Here is a 19,297-nt window from a genome sequence, read left to right on the forward strand (position 1 = left end):
TGGAAAGTATCTGAATTCAGCTGGAGCATGACTCCCGTAAATTTACCCTTTCCACTGCGTACAATCGAAAGAGATGAGGTTTTATTTTGATTTTTGTTAGACTGCACTGGTTAGGCATTACAAAGCCAGAACATTCTGACTCGAGAGCAAGGATTTTATTATTGTACGACAGGATTGGAAAGGATTTGCAGAAATAGTAATTATTGTTTTATTTTTAAAAACTGCTTTTCAAAGGAAAATAATTACAAATGCATTGCAGTCATTTTCCTTCTGTTCACCCCACCCCCAGCTTTGTTGTGACTGTTCAGACACCACACCCCCTGGCTCTGATTGATATCTGATCACTGCAAGTAAAATTAGAATGTGATTCACTCTTGTGTGTCATACACCCCAGGCCGAGCCTGAGACAGCAGCCTCAGAAACTCTCAGAGCTATGCATCTGCCAGGTCCCCTGCACCTTCTGTGCCTGATGTGGTGTGTTTTACAGCCTGTGCATTCAGGGACAGAGGATCGCCTGAACGATGGTAAGGATGGTATCCGGGCTGACCACTTTCTTCTCTGGGTCTGACCTGAGGGGAGTTTTGTTTTAAGGTTTCTGGAGAATGCAGAGGTTAATAGCTTTGCTTGTATCCTTGTTTAACCCTTATCAGCACTGACTAATTATTGTAGGAATGTGTGCTGTTAGTTCCACTTGCTTGACTCTAACTTAGAAGGTTGAAGGTTCATGTCCTATGCTCCAAGGACCCAAAGACAAGATCTAGACTGACTCTCCCAATGTAATACTCAAGGGATGCTGCAGTGTTAAGTTTGCCAAACATAAACCAATGCTCCATCCACTCTCTTGAAGGGTGGTTGCAAAGGTGTTTAGCACACTGCTCAGACCTTTGAGTGTAGGAGTTAGGACGTCCTGCTGAGGTTGTGCAGGATGTTGGGGAGGCATCTTCTGGAGTACTGTATGCAGTGCTGATCACCCTATTATGGGAAGGATATTCTTAAACTGGAGAGGGTTCAGAAGAGATTTACCAGGACATTACCAGAAATGGAGAGTATGAAGGGAGGCTGGATAGGCTGGGACTTCTTTCAGTGGAGCGTTAGGGAGGTTCGGGGTGACCTTATAGAGGTTTATAAAATGTCGAGGGCCATAGATAAGGTGAATAGCGAAGATGGGGTGGGGAATTTCAAGACTAGAGGACATATTTTTAAGGTGCGAGGAGAAAGATTTTAAAAGGACATGAGGGGCAACGTTTTTACACAGTAAGTGGCCTGTGTTTGAAATGAACTTTCAGAGGAAGTGGCGGATGTGAGTACAATTATGACGTTCAAAAGACACTTGGATGAGTACAACGATGAGAAAGATTTGAAGAGATATAGGCCAGTGCAAGTGGATGGGACTAGTTTAGTTTGGGACTATTTGATGAAGGGTCACTCAACCCAAAACGTTAACTCTGATTTCTCTCCACAGATGCTGCCAGACCTGCTGAGCTTTTCCAGAAATTTCAGTTTTGTTTTTGGTTTACAGCATCCACAGCTTTTAGTTTGGGATTATGCTGCACCTGGACTGGATGGATTGAAGGGTCTGTTTCCATGCTGTATGACTCTAAGTGCGCAGCCATCACTTTGGAAAAGATCTGGGGAGTTTACCAACCCCTCCTTGTCATGGCTAAATTGAATCCCTCAAGTAGCATCTAAAAGATTATCTAGTGATAGCCCACTTATAGGAGCTTCATATGAGAAAATTCTACATTTATAACAGTGACTGTACCTCAGATTTAGTTGCCTTAAAGCATTTAATGACTTTGTTGGGGGGGGGTCCCAGCTCCTGGTCATTACATAGCACTCCCCACTGGACAGTAAATGTGCAATGAGTGAGAGCAGGAGTAAGGGATAGGTACCAATGAATGCCCTAAAGTCAAACAATCAACCAACATTCAACACATACCTGAAGCTCACCAACCTGTGAGACATGGTAGCCGCCCGACTCTACCCCAAGAGATGTTGAAAAGTAGCGAGCGAGACTTTTGTAGGCCTCAATAATGTTGCCTTGCTTCAGACCAAATTAGTTTTAACTCTCATCACTGTGTAACTTGCACACAGATGGCCACACCTTTCATTCATTTGATATAGCGTATCGATGGATACATACATAAATATCCTCTTACTCCCTCTGAAGCAGTGACACATGGATGAGCCAACAGATAAAAGGCAGTAGGAAGGGTAATCTTTTGCATTTCATGCAATGGAATAGAACACCTACAGTGTGAAAACAGGCTGTTCGGCCCGTTGAGTCCACTCTGACCCTCCGAAGAGCATCCCACACCTTTATCCTACCCCATGCATTTCCCATGGCTAACCCAGCTAGTCTGCACATCCCTGGACACTATGGGCAATTTAGCATGACCACTCCACCTAGCCTGCACACCATTGGACTTACACTTTGGATTATGCTTACAGGAACTTTTCTTCTCTTGCAGTGGTCCTGTTTGACTCTTGGCACAGCAATAAACTGTTGAAACGTAACACCAAGGTAAGCAACGATCCTCCTGCTCCCATCACTCCATTGTTCTGTCCCCGCTTTCAACAATTTTTCATCATATTCACCACAAAAAATAATTATCACAACTTACATTTGTACATCTCCCTCCTCTGGAATAGTAATTAAATGCAGGGTAAATGAGAAGGGGAAGACAGCCAACATTTTCAGGACAGGGACAGGATAGCGTAAGACACAGAGTAAAACTCTCTGTACACTGTCAACGTCAAATACTCCTGGGACAAGGAGAGCATGTGGTTAGATACAGAGTAAAGCTCCCTTTACACTGTTCCCATCAAATACTCCCAGGACAGGGACAGTACGGGAATAGGTACAGAGTAAATCTCTCTGTAGATGGCCCCATCAAACACTCCCAGGACAGGGACAGCACAGGGTTAGATACAGAGTAAAGCTCCCTCTACACTGTCCCCCATTAAACACTCCCAGGACAGGGACAGCAAAGGGTTTGTCCCCCATCAAACACCCCCAGGACAGGGACGGTACAGTGTTCTATGCAAAGTAAAGCTACCTCTACACTGTCTCCCATCAAACACTCACAGGTCGGGGACAGTACAGGGTAATATACAGAGTAAAGCTCCCTCTACACTGTCCCCCATCAAACACTCCCAGGACAGGGACAGTACAGAGTAAAGCTCCCTTTATGTGATCATAAGAATGTGTGCTCATCTCTTCCTTGGACCCCTATCAATGTGACTGTGTGTTCCAGTCCATGTCCTGTATTTTGCACCCACAGTGGTCACATGGCAGCTTTACCCTGGAGACTAATTCACCTCACCTGGTGTACCAATGCTGCCCGATGGACCCTGAACTCCAGAAGACGTCGCAGGTTTTGTGGACCGGTCCAGTCTCTGCCGGGGATGCTCGCCACCTCTTTCTGGACCTGACCTTTACCCTCTTGAGCTGCCTGTTCCCGAGCGACTGTAGGGAGGACTTCAGTGTGTACCTCTTTCAGTCAGACAATGAATACGCCAGACCCAGAATCCACGAATCCGTCAGGGTCCGTATCAAGGGCGAGAAGCACTTTCCCACAGAATACCTGGATGGGCCCATCGACTGGGAGAAGCTGAGAAGGGCACTCAACACCGTCAGAGGGGAGAGCCTGGGTCCCGTGAGCCGCTCAGTCTTCCAGCTGGGTTTTGATTATATTGGCCCCTGCCTCCTCCTCAGCTCCTTCAGGGTGTACTACAAGAAATGCCCACCGAGCCTTCACAACCTGGCCGTGTTTCCTGAAACTACACGCGGTGGCGAGCTGGTCCTTGGCCAATGTGTGGATAACTCGGTACAAATGGGGCTACTGCAGCGTCGCTGTGGCACGGACGGTGTCTGGGGACCCTCTGCTGGTCACTGCATCTGCAGAGAGGGTCACCAAACTAAAGGCGATGTCTGTGAAGGTAAGGGCTATATTAATCTACTCATTGGTTCTGACACCACCCTGGAGTACGAGGAGAACGTGAGGACTGCAGATACTGGAGATCAGAGTTGAGAGTGTGGTGCTGGAAAAGGACGGCTGATCGGGCAGCATCCGAGGAGCAGGAGAATCAACTCTTTGGGCATAATCACTTCAGGAAGGGCTTATGCCCGAAACGTCGATTCTCCTGCTCCTCGGATGCTGCCTGACCGGCTGTGCTTTTCCAGCACCACACTCACCACCTAGGAGTACATACGTACAGAAACATAGAGTCATACAGCACAGAAACAGACCCTTCAGTCCAACCAATCCGTGCCAACCATAATCCCAAACTAAACTAGACCCACCTGCCTGCTCCTGGCCCATATCCCTCCAAACCCTTTCCTGTTCATGTACTTATCCCGGCGCCTTTTAAAAATTGTAACTGTACTCACATCCACCACTTCCACAGGAAGTTCATTCCACACACAGACCACCGTCTGTGTAAAAAGGTTGCCCCTCAGGTCTTTTTAAAATCTCTCTCACCTTAAAAATGTGCCCCAGTTTTGAAATTCTGCTATCTTTGGGAAAGGACAACTACCATTTACTCTATCTGTACCCTTCATTATTTTATAAACTTCCATAATGTCACCTCTCAACCTCCTATGTTCCAGTGAAAAAATGTCCCAGTGTCTCTTTATAATTCAAACCTTCCGTACCCTTAGATTTGATAATAGATGCTATTGTTAAACTGCCAGACCATTGAATAAATCTTAGCAACTGTGGGAGAGGGAATACATTTCAACAAACACCCCCTCACCCCAATTCCCAAACTTTTCCCTGCGGCATTGACCCCATTTTGAGCATCGAGGCTTGACAATGATCATAACCATTTCTTTTCATTCCCTCGTGGGATGTGGATGTCACTCACTGGGCCCAGCATTTATTGCCCAGCCCTTCAGAAGGTGGTGATGAGCTGCCATCTTGAACAATTATCATCTTGTCCATTTGGTGTAGAGACGCCCACAATGACTTTGCAGGTGTTCCAGGACCATGGCCTCAGAGCGTGGAGAGCTGTGAACATTGTACGGGAAGGGTTCCTGGTTTGCCGAGAGGTTACGGACAAAAAAAACCACAGATGCTGGAATCCAAAATAGACAGGCAAGAGGCTGGAAGAACACAGCAAGGTAGGCAGCATCAGGAGGGACAGACAGGAGGCTGGAGGAACACAGCAAGCCAGGCAGCATCAGGAGGGACAGACAGGAGGCTGGAAGAACACGGTAAAAACAAGGACTCCTGATGCTGGAAACCAGAGTCTAGATTAGAGTAGTGCTGGAAAAGCACAGCAGGTCGGGCAGCATCCGAGGAGCAGGAAAATCAACATTTCCGGCAAAAGCCCTTCATCAGGAATAGAGTTTTAACCCTACTGCAAATCCTCTTGCAAGGATGCCTGCCTTGAAGAAGTTTTCCTCCTCTCTCTACAAGAATCTCAGTGAGTCTCTCTCTCATTGCAACCCCCAGGTCATATTCTGTGCCCTGAAAAATCTATTCCTGATGAAGGGCTTTAGCCCGAAACGTCGATTTTCCTGCTCCTCGGATGCTGCCTGACCTGCTGTGCTTTTCCAGCACCACTCTAATCTAGGCTGGAAGAACACAGCAAGCCAGGCAGCATCAGGAGGTCGGTGTTTTGAGTGTACCCCTTCTTCAGGACTAGGGGTGGGTGTCGGGGAAGCTGCAGATAAATGGGGTGGTGGAGTGGGGATAGGTGAAGACAGGTAGAGAGTTTGACCTGATTGGTCAATGGGAGGAATGAATCCGGTTGGTGGCAGGGAGCAGTGGAAGGGAAGGGGATGGGGAGGGAGGTTATTTGAAATTGGAGTCCATCAACCTGATTCATTCCTTCAATTGACCAACTGGGTCATACCCTCTCTGCCTGTCTTCACCTCTCCCACTTCACACCCCTGCCCCTGCCACCCCCTTTATCTGCAGCTCCCCCCGCACCCTACCCCAGTCCTGAAGAAAAGTTTGCAGAGAGGGACACCAAGTTGAAAGAGAGGGAACAGAGTCGATAGTTCAAGTTCAGAGACTCTTCTTCAGAACAGTTGTGAAGAAGGGTCACTGGACTTGAAACATTAACTGCTTTCTCTCCAAAGATGCTGCCAGACCTGCTGAATCATTCTGACAATTTCTGTTTTTGCAGAAAGCCTGCAGTTCTTTGTCTAATTGTATTACTGCAGGAGTTTCAGAGGCCAGAGGTGTAGTGGGTGGAGTATGAATTAACGGTTTGCTCCAAATTTAAATTGAATTGAATTTATTGTCACATGTACCGAGGCACAGTGAAAAGCTTTGTCTTGCGAGCAATACAGGCAGATCACAGAGTTAAGTAGCATAGATAGTAAATAATAGGTAAACAGTGGCAAAAACAAAAACACAGGTACAGGCGAATGTTCAGAGTTTGTGAGTCCATTCAGTATTCTAACAACAGTAGGATAGAAACTGTTGTGAAACCAACTGGTGCGTGTGTTCAGGCTTCTGTACCTTCTCCCCGATGGTAGAGGTTGTAGAAAAACATTCCCAGGGTGGGCTGGATCTTTGAGAATGCTGGCAGCCTTTCGTTGACAGTGGGCCTGGTAGATGGATTCTATAGATGGGAGGTTGGCCTTTGTGATTGTCCAGGCCGAGTTCACCACTCTCTTTAACCGTCTCCGATCTTGAATGGTACAGTTGCAATACCTGGTAGTGATACATCCAGACAGAATGCTCTCGATGGTGCACCTATAATACCCTTTGGCAAGGGTATTCGCCGTCATGCCAAATTTCCTCAGCTGCCTGAGAAAGAAGAGACAACGTTGGGCTTTTGTAACCAGTGCGTCCACGTGAAGAGTCCAAGAAAGCTTGTTGTGAATGACCACTCCCAGGAGCTTGACACTCTCCACTTGTTCCACCTCTGTGTTGTTAATGTGTAAGGGGGGCATGAGTAACATCCTGCTTAAAGTCAATAATGAGTTCCTTGGTTTTGCCGGCATTGAGAGCGAGGTTGTTCTCAGGCAGAGTGTGCACTTTCAAGCAGTGAGGTCCAGGACATTGGGAACACATTAGGGCCCAAGAATCAGGGTCTACAAGGAGGCTTCTGTGCATATGGTGGGTTGGGGCGGTTGTGCTGGGACTCTGATGGTGAGCTGTGGGTGTGGAGGCCTCGGCCCAGAGCTCCACTGAGGGCCCATTATTTCTGCACCCAGCCTTGCCACCCAATATTGAGGGAGTGCTGTGCTGTCGGTGAAGCTTCAGCTCTGGCTGAGGCCCAGTCAGGTTTCCAGTCGCAAAAGTAACAGAAAAAGGGAGTGTCGAGAAACAGATTATCCTGCCACTTTGGGTGGCACAGCGGCTCAGCACCGCTGCCTCACCGTGGCACAGACCCTGGGTTTGATTCCACTCTCAGGCAATTGTCTGTGTGGAGTTTGCACATTCTCCCCGTGTTTGCATGGGGTTTCCTCCCACAGTCTAAAGATGTGCAGGTTAGGGCGGATTGCCTGTGCTAGATTTCCCCATTGTGTCCAGGGATGTTGCAGGCTAGGTGGATTAGCCTTGGGGAAATGCAGGGCTGCAGCAATGGGGTGGGTGTTTTTCAGAGGGTTGGTGTGGACTCAATGGGCCAAATGGCCTTCTTCCACACTAGAGGGGTTCTACGATTATCGTCTTTGGTATTGTTGGCGTCTTGTGTTGCCCTGAATCGCTGTCCCTTTTCTCTCCAGGACAGCTCTGATAATACTCCCAAGAGTAACTTCACGAGTGATTTTAAGAAATTCTCATAAATCTGAGGGTCCCACCAGTGACCGGAGGCAATTGTCTCAGAACCCCATCACACACTAGACCAGCAATGATCCTCTGTGCAAGGCATAGAGTGAATTGAGATGATTTGCTTTTGAAGCAATTTGTTTCGGAACAATTTGAGTTATGGCCTCACATCCCTGGAAATTCAGTGACAAATTAATTCCTGCCCGCAGAAGTGGGAGAGGCAATACAGTGACGCAGTGGCAAATCCTGTGGTTAGTGGCAGATTGCTGGCTAATCGACCAGCTCTGTGACTCCTTTTTAAAAAAAAATTAAACAGTATGAAACCCAGTTGAAATAACTCTCACTGCAAGGAACTTAACCAACGCAGGTTGGGCTGTGCATGCACAAGTCTGAAACCACAGAATAGAACCCAAATGGAGCTAGTGTGAGACAATATCCTCCCTTACTCAGAGGCCATTATCTTTCTACTTCAAGCTTAACCCCCGCAAGATTATTTTTGGCTGTCCACACGGAGTCATAGAGTTTTGCAATGTGGAAACAGACCCTTTGGTCCAACTTGTCCATGCCGACCAGATATCCTAAACTTATCTCATGCCATTTACCGGCATTTGACCCATATCCCTCAAACCCTTCCTTTTCACGTACCCATCCAGATGCCTATTAAATGTTATTCGGTCCGTCACTTCCTCTGGCAGGTCATTCCATACACACCACCCACTGCGTGAAAAGGTTGGCCCTCAGGTCCCTATTTAACCTTTCCACTCTCATCTTAAACTTATGCCCTGTAATTTGGGACTTTCTTACCCTGGGAAAAGATCTTGGCTAATCACCCTACCCATGATTGTATAAACCTGTATAAGGTCACCCCTCAGCCTCTGGCAGTGATTTTATAAACCTCTATAACCACAGCTACTGATGCTCCAGGGAAAACAGCCCCAGCCTATTCAGCATCTCCCTATAGTTCAAACCCTCCAACTTGTAAATCTTTTAGATTAGATTAGATTACTTTTTAGATTAGATTAGATTACTTACAGTGTGGAAACAGGCCCTTCGGCCCAACAAGTCCACACCGCCCCGCCAAAGCGCAACCCACCCATACCCCTACATCTACATCTACCCCTTACCTAACACTACAGGCAATTTAGCATGGCCAATTCACCTGACCTGCACATCTTTGGACTGTGGGAGGAAACCAGAGCACCCGGAGGAAACCCACGCAGACACGGGGAGAACGTGCAAACTCCACACAGTCAGTCGCCTGAGGCGGGAATTGAACCCGGGTCTCTGGCGCTGTGAGGCAGCAGTGCTAACCACTGTGCCACCGTGCCACCCACAATTTTCTGAACTCTTCTAAGTTTAACAACATCTTTCCTATCATAGGGAGCCCAGTATTGAATGCAATATTCTAAAATGGGCCTAACCAATTTTTGTACAGCTGCAAAATGACATTCCAAGTCCTAAGCTCAGTGTTCTGACCAATGAAGGCAAACATGCTAAATGCCTTCTTCACTATCCTGTCTACCTGTGATTCCACTTTAAAGGAACTGTGCAGATCTGCCCCTAGGTCTCTTTGTCCAGCAACTCTCCCCAAGGCCCTACCATTACATGTACAAGTTCTGCTCTGATTTGCCGTACCAAAATGTAACACCTCACACTTATCTAAATTAAACTCTATCTGCCACTCCTCAGCCCATTGGCCCATCTGATCAAGGTCCCGTTGTACTCTGAGGTAACCTTCATCACACCCCTGATGGAGGGTTTATGCCTGAAACATCGATCCTCCTGCTCCTCGGATGCTGCCTGACCTGATATGCTCTTCCAGCTCCAAACATTTCACCTCTGATCTCCAGCATCTGCAGTCCTCACTTTCTCTCAGTCACTGTAACCTTCTTCACTGTCCACTACATCACCAATTCTGGTGTCGTCTGCAAACTTGCTAAGCGCACCTACTGTATTCACATCCAAATCATTTGAATAAACGACAAATGCAATGTCCCCAGCACCAATCCGTGCAGCACACCACTGGTCACAGGCTTCCAGTTCAGATCTGCATCCAGAAAATAACAAACAGTTCCAGAACAAAGGGCTCAGTTCACGACACAGCCAAGTCATATTTTCTCATGCTTTGAAGATGGAAAGTTTGGGTAGTTAGACACCGCTCTCTCACATTAACAGAGGCCTTGATGCAAGCCAGCCCAATGAGGTGGAATTCTCTGCTGACTGTTAATGGCCAGTGTGTGGGATGCAGTTGCTTGGGAAATCCAGTTTCAATAATCCCACACAGAGAAACCACAGGCTTGGAGTTGGAAATGGAATATTTGTCATATAGAATAGATGTCAGGACATTCGCATTGTGGATGGATATTTAATCTGCAAGGTGTCCCTGTCCTGGGAGCATTGACGGCAACAGTATAGAGAGAGCTTTACTCTGTATCTAACCACGTGCTGTCCCTGTCCTGGGAGTGTTTGCTTGGGGACAGTGTAGAGGGAGCTTTGCTCTGTATCTAACCCCATGTTGTCCCTGTCCTGGGATTGTTTGATGGGGGACAGGGTAGAGGGAGCTTTCCTCTGTATCGAACCCTGTGCTGTTCCTGTCCTGGGATTGTTTGATGGGGAACAGTGTAGAGGCAGCTTTACCCTGTATCTAACCCCGTGCTGTCCCTGTCCTGAGAGTGTTTGGGATAGTGTATACCTGGAAATACCTGAAATGGAAAAGTGTCCCATCCCCAGTGTTAACTTTTGACAGACTGATAGAGTGCTTTTTAAAATGCATCCGAGCTCAGGTCAGGGCGTGTCTTATACACCCACTCAAGCTGCATTCTGTCTGCATTATTACTGTTAGACATCAGTGAAGAATGTAATTTGTAGTCTCCCTGGTGCCTGCTATTTGATTCAGTGCAGTATCTGAAACTCTGGGCTTTTCAGGTATTGCATGCATGGTGCGTGTTGAAATAGTGTCGCAATCCTAAATCAGGTTGTTTACTGACAAACAGTGCACATATCGTAGAGTCATAGAGTCGTACTGTAATTCAGCAAGGAAACAGCCCCTTTGGTCCAAACTGGTCCACGTTGATCATAGTGCTCACTCAGCTAGTTCCAATTGCCTGCATTTGGTCCATATCCCTCTAAACCCTTCCCATCCATGTACCTATCCAAATGTTTTTTTTAAATGTTGCTATTAACTACTTTCTTTGACAATCCATTCCATACAAGCACCAGTCTCTGTGTGAAGAAATTGTCCCTCAGGTCCTTCTTAACTCTTTCCCCTCTCACCTTAAACCTATGCCCTCTAGTTTTCAATCTCCCATCCCTGGGAAAGAAAGACGACATGCATTCATCCTATCTCTGCCCCTCATGATTTTATACACCTCAATAAGGTTGTCCCTCATTCTCCCCCTTCCAAGGAATAAAGTCCTATCCTGGCCAACCGCTCCCTCTAACTGAGGCCTGCTAGTCCTGGCAACATCCTCATGAATCTTTGCACTTTTTTCCAGTTTAACTTTGTCTTTCCTATAACAGAGTGACTAAAATTGTATACAACACTCCAAGTATGGCCTCACCAATGACTTATACAACTCTAACATAACATTTCAACTCTTATACTCAATGCCTCAACCAATGAAGGCCCAGCATGCTAAATGCCTTCTCCACCACCCTGTCTTCATATACTCTCTTTTAAATTGAATGGATTTACATCATCTTTACTTTTAGCTGTACACACTCTCCTTCCCCATTCTGCTGAGTTTACTCACTCTCACTCATTCATTACCCGAATCTGTGGAATCTCTGACATCCTGCAGTTTTCTCTTATCAACCAAGTCATCAAATCGAAGTTTGGTGCCACGCAATCGCCACAAGAAAATGAGGATAGACTTTCATTCTCATAGCTGGGTTGAGGGAGATCATGAAGTGTCAGCTCTCTAATTGTTGAGCCAGAAGGTTAAGTCCCTGCTCCAGAATGGAGTATGTAGGCCGACAAAGATGGCCACTGGCTGGAGAGGTGGCGCCAGTGAGGTTACACTGCTGTGACGAAACCTTCTTTGCCAGAATGCATTCGTACGTGTGAGGATGACACCACCCCATTTCCGAACCCTCCCAGCTACTGACGTTGAAGACAAACCAAAGAAGGTTCACTTGGTTGAGACCAGTTATGGAGGGACTGTCTTATGAGGAGAGGTTGAGTAGATTGGGCTTGTATCCGTCAGAATACGGAAGCATGTGAGGTGACCTTAATGAAACACACAAGACTCTTAAAGGACTTGACAGGGCAGATGTGGAGAGGTTGTTCTCCTTTTGGGAAAGTCTAGGCTCAAAGGGTATCATTTCGGAATAAGGCATCACCAATAAGACAGAGACGATGAGGAGGAATTTCATCTGTCAGAGGGTAGGGAGTCTGTGGAAATCTTTACCACAGAAGGCTGTCAAAGTTGGGTCATTACATCTATTCAAAGCTGTGATAGATTTTTAATCAGAAAGGGTTAATCGAACGTTATGGGGAAAATGCAGGAAAGTAGAGATGAGGGTCATCAGATCAGCTATGATCTGACTGAATCACAAACAGATGCGATGGACCTAATGGCCTACTTTAACTCGTATGTTATGGCCCTCCCCATGGATGCTTAAAGCTGGAGGTTGGCGCTGAATCTATCCTAATGCACATGTATGGCGTCAATGATGCCTAAGGAACCCTTGCCTCACTCACTTGCCGCTCAGCTTGGCTCCCCACTCTCTTCATCCCCTTTCCCATCTCTGTTTTGCTCTCCCACTCCCCACTCTCCTACTCCCCACTCTATTTCCCCCAGATTCCCAGCTCTGCACTGCCCTTCCCTGCTCTGAGAGGCAGCAATGCCATATATACTGCAACTGTACGGGCCGTCAGAGGTTGTGCCCTCTGAAGTTGTGGTGGTAGTAAACACAGCTTCCCCAGATACCTGGGTACATAATCTACGCTGACATTTCAGTGCAGTACAGAGCAAACACCGCATTGACAGAGGTGCCTTTCCAACCCTCACTATCCTTCCAACCATGTCCCCATTAGCCCTCCCAGGTCGATGTAAAAATAGTTCCCCTGTTTCTAGTCTCCCTGCTATAGGAAGAATGTTGTGAAACTTGAAAGGGTTCAGAAAATAGTCACAAGGGTGTTGCCAGGGTTGGAGGGTTTGAGCTATAGGGAGAGGCAGAATGGGCTGGGGCTGTTTTCCCTGGAGCGTCATAGGCTGAGGGGTGAACCTTACAGAGGTTTATAAAATCGTGAGGAGGCAAGGATGGGATGAACAGCCAAGGTCTTTCTCTCAGACTAGAGGGCATAGGTTTAAGGTGAGTGGGGAAAGATTTAAAAGGGACCCGAGGGACAATTGTTTCATGCAGGGGGTGGTACGTGTATGGAATGAGCTGCCAGAGGAAGTGGTGGAGGCAGGTACAATGACAGCATTTAAAAAGCACCTGGATGGGTATATGAATAGGAAGGGTTTAGAGGGCTATGGGCCAAATGGGACTAGATCCGTTTAGGATATCTGGTCGGTGTGGATGAGTTGGATTGAAGGGTCAGTTTCTGTGTTGTATGACTTGATGAATCTACAGCTATTTTGAAAAACAATAGTGAATCCTTGCAGTTTCTTAACTTGAATTTATCCCTTAAACAGTACATGGATCAAACTGGCTGGTCATTCACCACATCTGGTTTTGTGGGATCTTGCTGTGCACAAGTTGGCAGCCACATTTCTATATATTAGCACAGTGACAGCACTTCCAAAACAGTATTTAATTGGCTATAAAACACCTGGTACAGCCCACATCTGTGAAAGGCGCTATATAAAGTTAAATCTTTCCTCATTATTCTATATATGAATACGCAAGGGCAAACATCCACACTATATGAAAGCAATGTACTGCAGATGTATGATTTGAAATGAAAACAGAAAGCACTGGGGAAACGCAGTGGATCTGGTAGCAGCTATAGGAGGCGAAACAGAGTTAATGTTTCAAGTCCGATAGGAGTTGGCACATGCCTTACAACACTGGGGACCCAGGTTTGATTCCACCCTTGGGTTACTGTGCGTGTGGAGTTCTTCCTGTGTCTGCGTGGGTTTCCTCTGGGTGCTCCGGTTTCCTCCCACAGTCCAAAGATGTGCAGATTAGGGTGGATTGGCCGTGGGAAATTGTCCATCGTGTCCAGGGGTGTGCGGGAAGTGAGTTAGCCATGTGAAATGCAGGGTGACAGGGATAGGGTTAAGGGATGGGTCTGGGTGAGATACTGTTCGCAGGACCGGTGTGGACATGTTGGGCTGAATGGCCTGCTTCCACACTGTAGGCATTCAATAACAGGGTAGGCTCAAGGGGCTGAATGGAGTACTTCTGTTCCTATTTCTTCCACTTAGACAATAATTATTGATTTCTATGCAGTGGTGCGGTCGAGGTGTGGAACTGGGACTGTGAGTCTCTTTATAAACCTTCACAATCTCACTAACAGAGTGTAAGAGGTTGCTTTTTACGTTATCTTTGTGGTGAGGACTGTATTTCAACACAAAGTAGTCACCAGCCCAAACATGTTCTCATTGAGAAACCGAGACTGATAGTAATATGGAACTCTGCATGCAATCTCGACTGGAGTCTGCATTCAATCATCAGCTTCATACCATTCAAAGCTTCTCAGGACCAATTCTATCCCAACGCTGTCCCTATACATGGAGGAGGTCTTTGAAACTAATCATTTCTGTCACTCCAAGCTGCTGTGTTGCTCCTCTGCTGCCAGAGTCAGTTGAGCTGCTACAGGGAATCCTGATGGGGGATGGTGATAAGATGGAGGTTGTGGTACTGAAGGGAACCAGCAGCGTAGGCAGGGCAAGGGATGAGGTCTTGCCAAGCAGTAGATTAAAAAGCAGGACCTCAAAGGTTGCAATCAGAGGTTTTGATTAGCACCACATCCACAAGCATCCACTCCCTCCACCCCCGACGCTCAGTAGCAGCAGTGCGTACCATCTACAAGATGCACTGCAGGAATTCACCAGAGTTCCTCAGATAGGCACCTTCCAAACCCATGACCACTTCTATCTAGAAGGACAAGACCTGCAGAGACATGGGAACACTACCACCTTCTGGTTCCCCTCCGAGCCACTGATTTGGAAATATATCGGCCGCTCCTTCACTGTTGCTGGGTCACAATCTGGAATTCCCTCCCTAAGGGTATTGGGGGTCAAGCCTCAGCACATGGACTGCAGCAGTTCAAGAAGGCAGCTCACCCTCCCCCACCTTCTCAAGGGGCAACTAGGGATGGGGGCAATAAATACTGGCCTAGCCAGCGATGCCCACAGTTGAATAAGAAAACAAAACCTGTCAGGATTACTCCCCGTGCCAAGGGCTTGCGAATACAGAAATAGGAGAATGGAGCAGATGGCTGCACAGTATTGATGCAGGAGGGAGGGTTTTAGATTCCTGGATCACTGGGAATATTTCTGAAGAAGGTGGGACCTCTACAATCAGGACAATCGGGAATAGTTCACACTCCTGACTTGTACCTTGTAGATGGTGGACAGTCAGGAGGTGAGATACTTGCTGCAGGATTCCTAGCCTCTGATCTGCTCTTGACGCGACAGTATTTATATTCTTAGGTAGGATTGCTGCCTCTTATTGATGGAAATCCAAGTTTCGACAGTATTTCTTTATAACCCACACCTCTGTCACTGGAAGTTAGTTTTATGGCCATTTCAATGTCTCCCCTTGGGTAAAACATTAAAACAAGGGCTTTGTCTGTCCACGTGAATGTTAAAGAGACAATATTGAATCCAGTCAAATCAGGGCTAACAAAGTCTCACACCAGGGACTCGAACACAAATACGTAATCTAGACTGACATTCCCCAGTGCCAGAGTGCTGCATTATTGAGGTACAACTGAGATCCCTTTTCACTCTCAGGGGGCCATGGAAAGTTCCATGATGCTATTTGAAGAAAGACCAAGAGAATTCTCCCCTGTGTCCAGGCTAATATTGATCGACAGAAAAATGCAGACTACTCAGTTGTTAACATTTTGCTGTTTGAGGGAGTTTGCTGGCAACACAATAATCCGAGCACTTATAAAGTACTTCTGAAGTGTGTTGGGACATCTTGAGGTCAGGAAAGGTGCTATATAAATTCAAGTGTTTTTTTTTAACAATCCAGAACTGATTATTTTTTACCTGCTCACCGTTTATTGATTTATTCTGTCCCTCCCACAGCCTGTAAAATAGGATATTACAAGGACACACCAGGGCACCGAGACTGCACCAAATGCCCCACCAACAGTCATTCCGATACTGAGGCCTCTGTCTCCTGCCCATGTTTAAGTGGTTACAACAGGACTGAGGCACACTCTCCGTCGGCTGCTTGCACTGCCAATGGTAAGAAGCATTACAGCGAAAATTGTGAGTGTTCGTGTGAAATAGGAGATATACACTGAAGTACTTTCTCCATGGGTAGAAAGTAAATCTGGAAAACATTGGAAGCTGCATATATCATGGAGAGGTGGGGGGAGCCATTCTGTGCTTCAATGTACTACTGTTACAGCTGCTACAATTCACTGATTTTTCTGTGCAGTTATTGCCAAATAACCTTTGACACCTTTAATCATCAAAATCACACATCAGCCATGGATCAATGCGCAGTGCTTCCATCTTCTGAGCGAAAAGTTTGTAAATTCAAGTCTCAGCCAAGGGTTTTTATGCAATGTTTAGGTTGACACCCCATTGCAGTACTGAGTGAGTGCTGTACTGCAGGAGGTGTTCCATTGCAGTATTGAGGGAGTGCTGTACAGCAGGAAGTGTCCCAGTGCAGTACTGAGTGAGTGCTGTACTGCAGGAGGTGTTCCATTGCAGTACTAAGGGAGTGCTGTACAACAGGAGGTGCTCCAATGCAGTACTGAGGGAGTGCTGTACAGCAGGAGGTGTTCCAATGCAGTACTAAGGGAGTGCTGTACAGCAGGAGGAGTCCCAATGCAGTACTGAGGGAGTGCTGTTCAGCAGAGGGTGTTCCAATGCAGTACTGAGGGAGTACTGTACAGCAGGTGTCCCAATGCAGTACTGAGGGAGTGCTATATGCAGGAGGTGCTCCAATGCAGTACTGAGGGAGTGCTATACAACAGGAGGTGCCCCAATGCAGTACTGATGGAGTGCTGTACAGAAGGAGGTGTCCCAATGCAGTACTGAAGGAGTGCTATACAGCACGAGGTGCCCCAATACAGTACTGAGGGAGTGCTGCACAGCAGGAGGTGTCCCAATGCAGTACTGAGGGAGTGCTATACAGCACGAGGTGCCCCAATGCAGTACTGAGGGAGTGCTCCACAGCAGGAGGCGTCCCAGTGCAGTACTGAGGGAGTGCTATACGCAGAAGGTGCTACTATATAGTACTGAGGGAGTGCTGTACAGCAGGAGGGGTCCCAATGCAGTACTGAGGGAGTGCTATACAGCACGAGGTGCCCCAATGCAGTACTGAGGGAGTGCTGTACAGCAGGAGGTGTCCCAATGCAGTACTGAGGGAGTGCTATACAGCAGGAGGTGTCCCAATGCAGTACTGAGGGAGTGCTGCACAGCAGGAGGTGTCCCAATGCAGAACTGAGGGAATGCTGTACAGTAGGAGGTGTTCCAAGGCCCTACTAAGGGAGTGCTATACAGCAGCAGATGCCCCAATGCAGTACTAAGGGAGTGCAGTACAACAGGAGGTGCCCCAATGCAGTACTGATGGAGTGCTGTACAGAAGGAGGTGTCCCAATGCAGTACTGAAGGAGTGCTATACAGCATGAGGTGCCCCAATGCAGTACTGAGGGAGTGCTACACAGCACGAGGTGCCCCAATACAGTACTGAGGGAGTGCTGCACAGCAGGAGGTGTCCCAATGCAGTACTGAGGGAGTGCTATACAGCACGAGGTGCCCCAATGCAGTACTGAGGGAGTGCTCCACAGCAGGAGGTGTCCCAGTGCAGTACTGAGGGAGTGCTAAACGCAGAAGGTGCTACTATATAGTACTGAGGGAGTGCTGTACAGCAGGAGGGGTCCCAATGCAGTACTGAGGGAGTGCTATACAGCACGAGGTGCCCCAATGCAGTACTGAGGGAGTGCTGCGCAGCAGGAGGTGTCCCAATGCAGTACTGAGGGAGTGCTGCACAGCAGGAATTGTTCCAATGCAGTACTGAAGGAGTGCTGTACAGCAGGAGGTGTCCCAATGCAGTACTGAAGGAGTGCTGTACAGCAGGAGGTGTCCCAATGCAGTACTGAGGAAGTGTTGTGCAGCAGGAGGTGTCCCAATGCAGTACTGAGGGAGTGCTGCACAGCAGGAGGTGCTGTTCTCCAGAGGCACTATCAAACAGAAGCCCATCTCAACTGGATATAAACATTCAATGTCCTTTTTCAATGAAAAACAGGACCTGAGGTCTCACAACTGAAATCACTAAACTTTATTACCCGGTCATTATCATACTTCTATTTGTGGCAGCATGCTGTGTGCAATTTGGCAGCTATATTTCAAAGGTTACTCCACTTCCAAAGCCCTTGATTGGTTGTAATGCAGTTTGGGATTTGTTGATTTTCTTTATTGTTACAAATCTTTATTTGTTTTTAACTTGGGAACACTGGTAGGTATGGTCCGATGCTAGGGCTCCCTTGGGGTAGACGTTGTTCAGTGCGATATCGCAAATTAATGCATTAACATGTTTTTACGAGTAACCTTGACCACTTTTTGAAACAATGGTGACAGTCCATCCATCTGGGGAGGTTTTAGGGTTTCAAACAAATGGTGTTGATCAGTCACATCAGTCAGTGATATCAACCAGAGTGATGAACAGCTCCCTTCCACCTTCATATACACAGGGGGGGTAAATAGGATCCTAGTGGAGGAACCCAAGGTCTCCTGCACCCATTGGGTAGATCCCAGAGTCAGTAAACCTATTGCTTGATGTGACAATGGACGATAATATCACACATCTGTGTTTTTCTGTATCCATGGGACAAATTGAGTGTATGGTGAAGGTAACACAAATCTCTCAACTGAACAGCAGATCCCTAAAGTAAGAGCTCATCAAGTGTAGATTATGTAGATTACTGCACTGATAGCAGGGAGGCAACGGCCTGGTGGTATTATCGCTGGAATATTAATCCAGATAATCTTTCTATGGCAGATGGTGAAATTTGAATTCAATAAAAATCTGGAATTAAAAATCCAATGATCACCGTGAAACTATTGTTGAAAAACTCGTCTGGTTCACTAATGTCCTTAAGGGAAGGGAATGTGTTTGGCTCAGAAATGGCCTAGTAAGTTGCTTAGTTCAATGGTACTTGGGGATGGGCATAAATTATAGAATCCCTACAGTGCAGGAAGAAGCCATTCATCCCTTTGAGTCTGCACTGTTTCTCCAAAAGGCATCTCGCCCACCTTCCCTCCATTTCCAGCAGCCAACTCACCTAGTCTTCACATCCCCTGGACACTATAGGTAACATAGTGCAGCCAGTGCACACTAACCTACATATCTTTGGACTGTGGGAGGAAACTGGATCACTCAGAGGAAGCCCACACCGATAGAGTCATAGAGTCATAGAGATGTAC

General features: G+C 47.0%; 1 protein-coding gene across 1 annotated transcript in view; it reads left to right on the forward strand.

Annotated features, from left to right (window-relative positions):
- Window positions 1-417: 417 nt before the first annotated feature.
- Window positions 418-19,297, forward strand: part of LOC140457057 (ephrin type-A receptor 7-like) — a 46,223-nt gene continuing 27,343 nt past the window's right edge. The window contains exons 1-4 of the mRNA XM_072551015.1: window positions 418-524; window positions 2,472-2,524; window positions 3,285-3,942; window positions 15,944-16,105. Coding sequence (XP_072407116.1) covers window positions 434-524; window positions 2,472-2,524; window positions 3,285-3,942; window positions 15,944-16,105 — 964 coding nt within the window. The 5' untranslated portion in view covers window positions 418-433. The remainder of the gene's footprint in view (window positions 525-2,471; window positions 2,525-3,284; window positions 3,943-15,943; window positions 16,106-19,297) is intronic.

Source organism: Chiloscyllium punctatum, chromosome 31 (genome assembly GCF_047496795.1).
Source record: "Chiloscyllium punctatum isolate Juve2018m chromosome 31, sChiPun1.3, whole genome shotgun sequence".
In the NCBI taxonomy this organism is placed as follows: domain Eukaryota; kingdom Metazoa; phylum Chordata; class Chondrichthyes; order Orectolobiformes; family Hemiscylliidae; genus Chiloscyllium; species Chiloscyllium punctatum.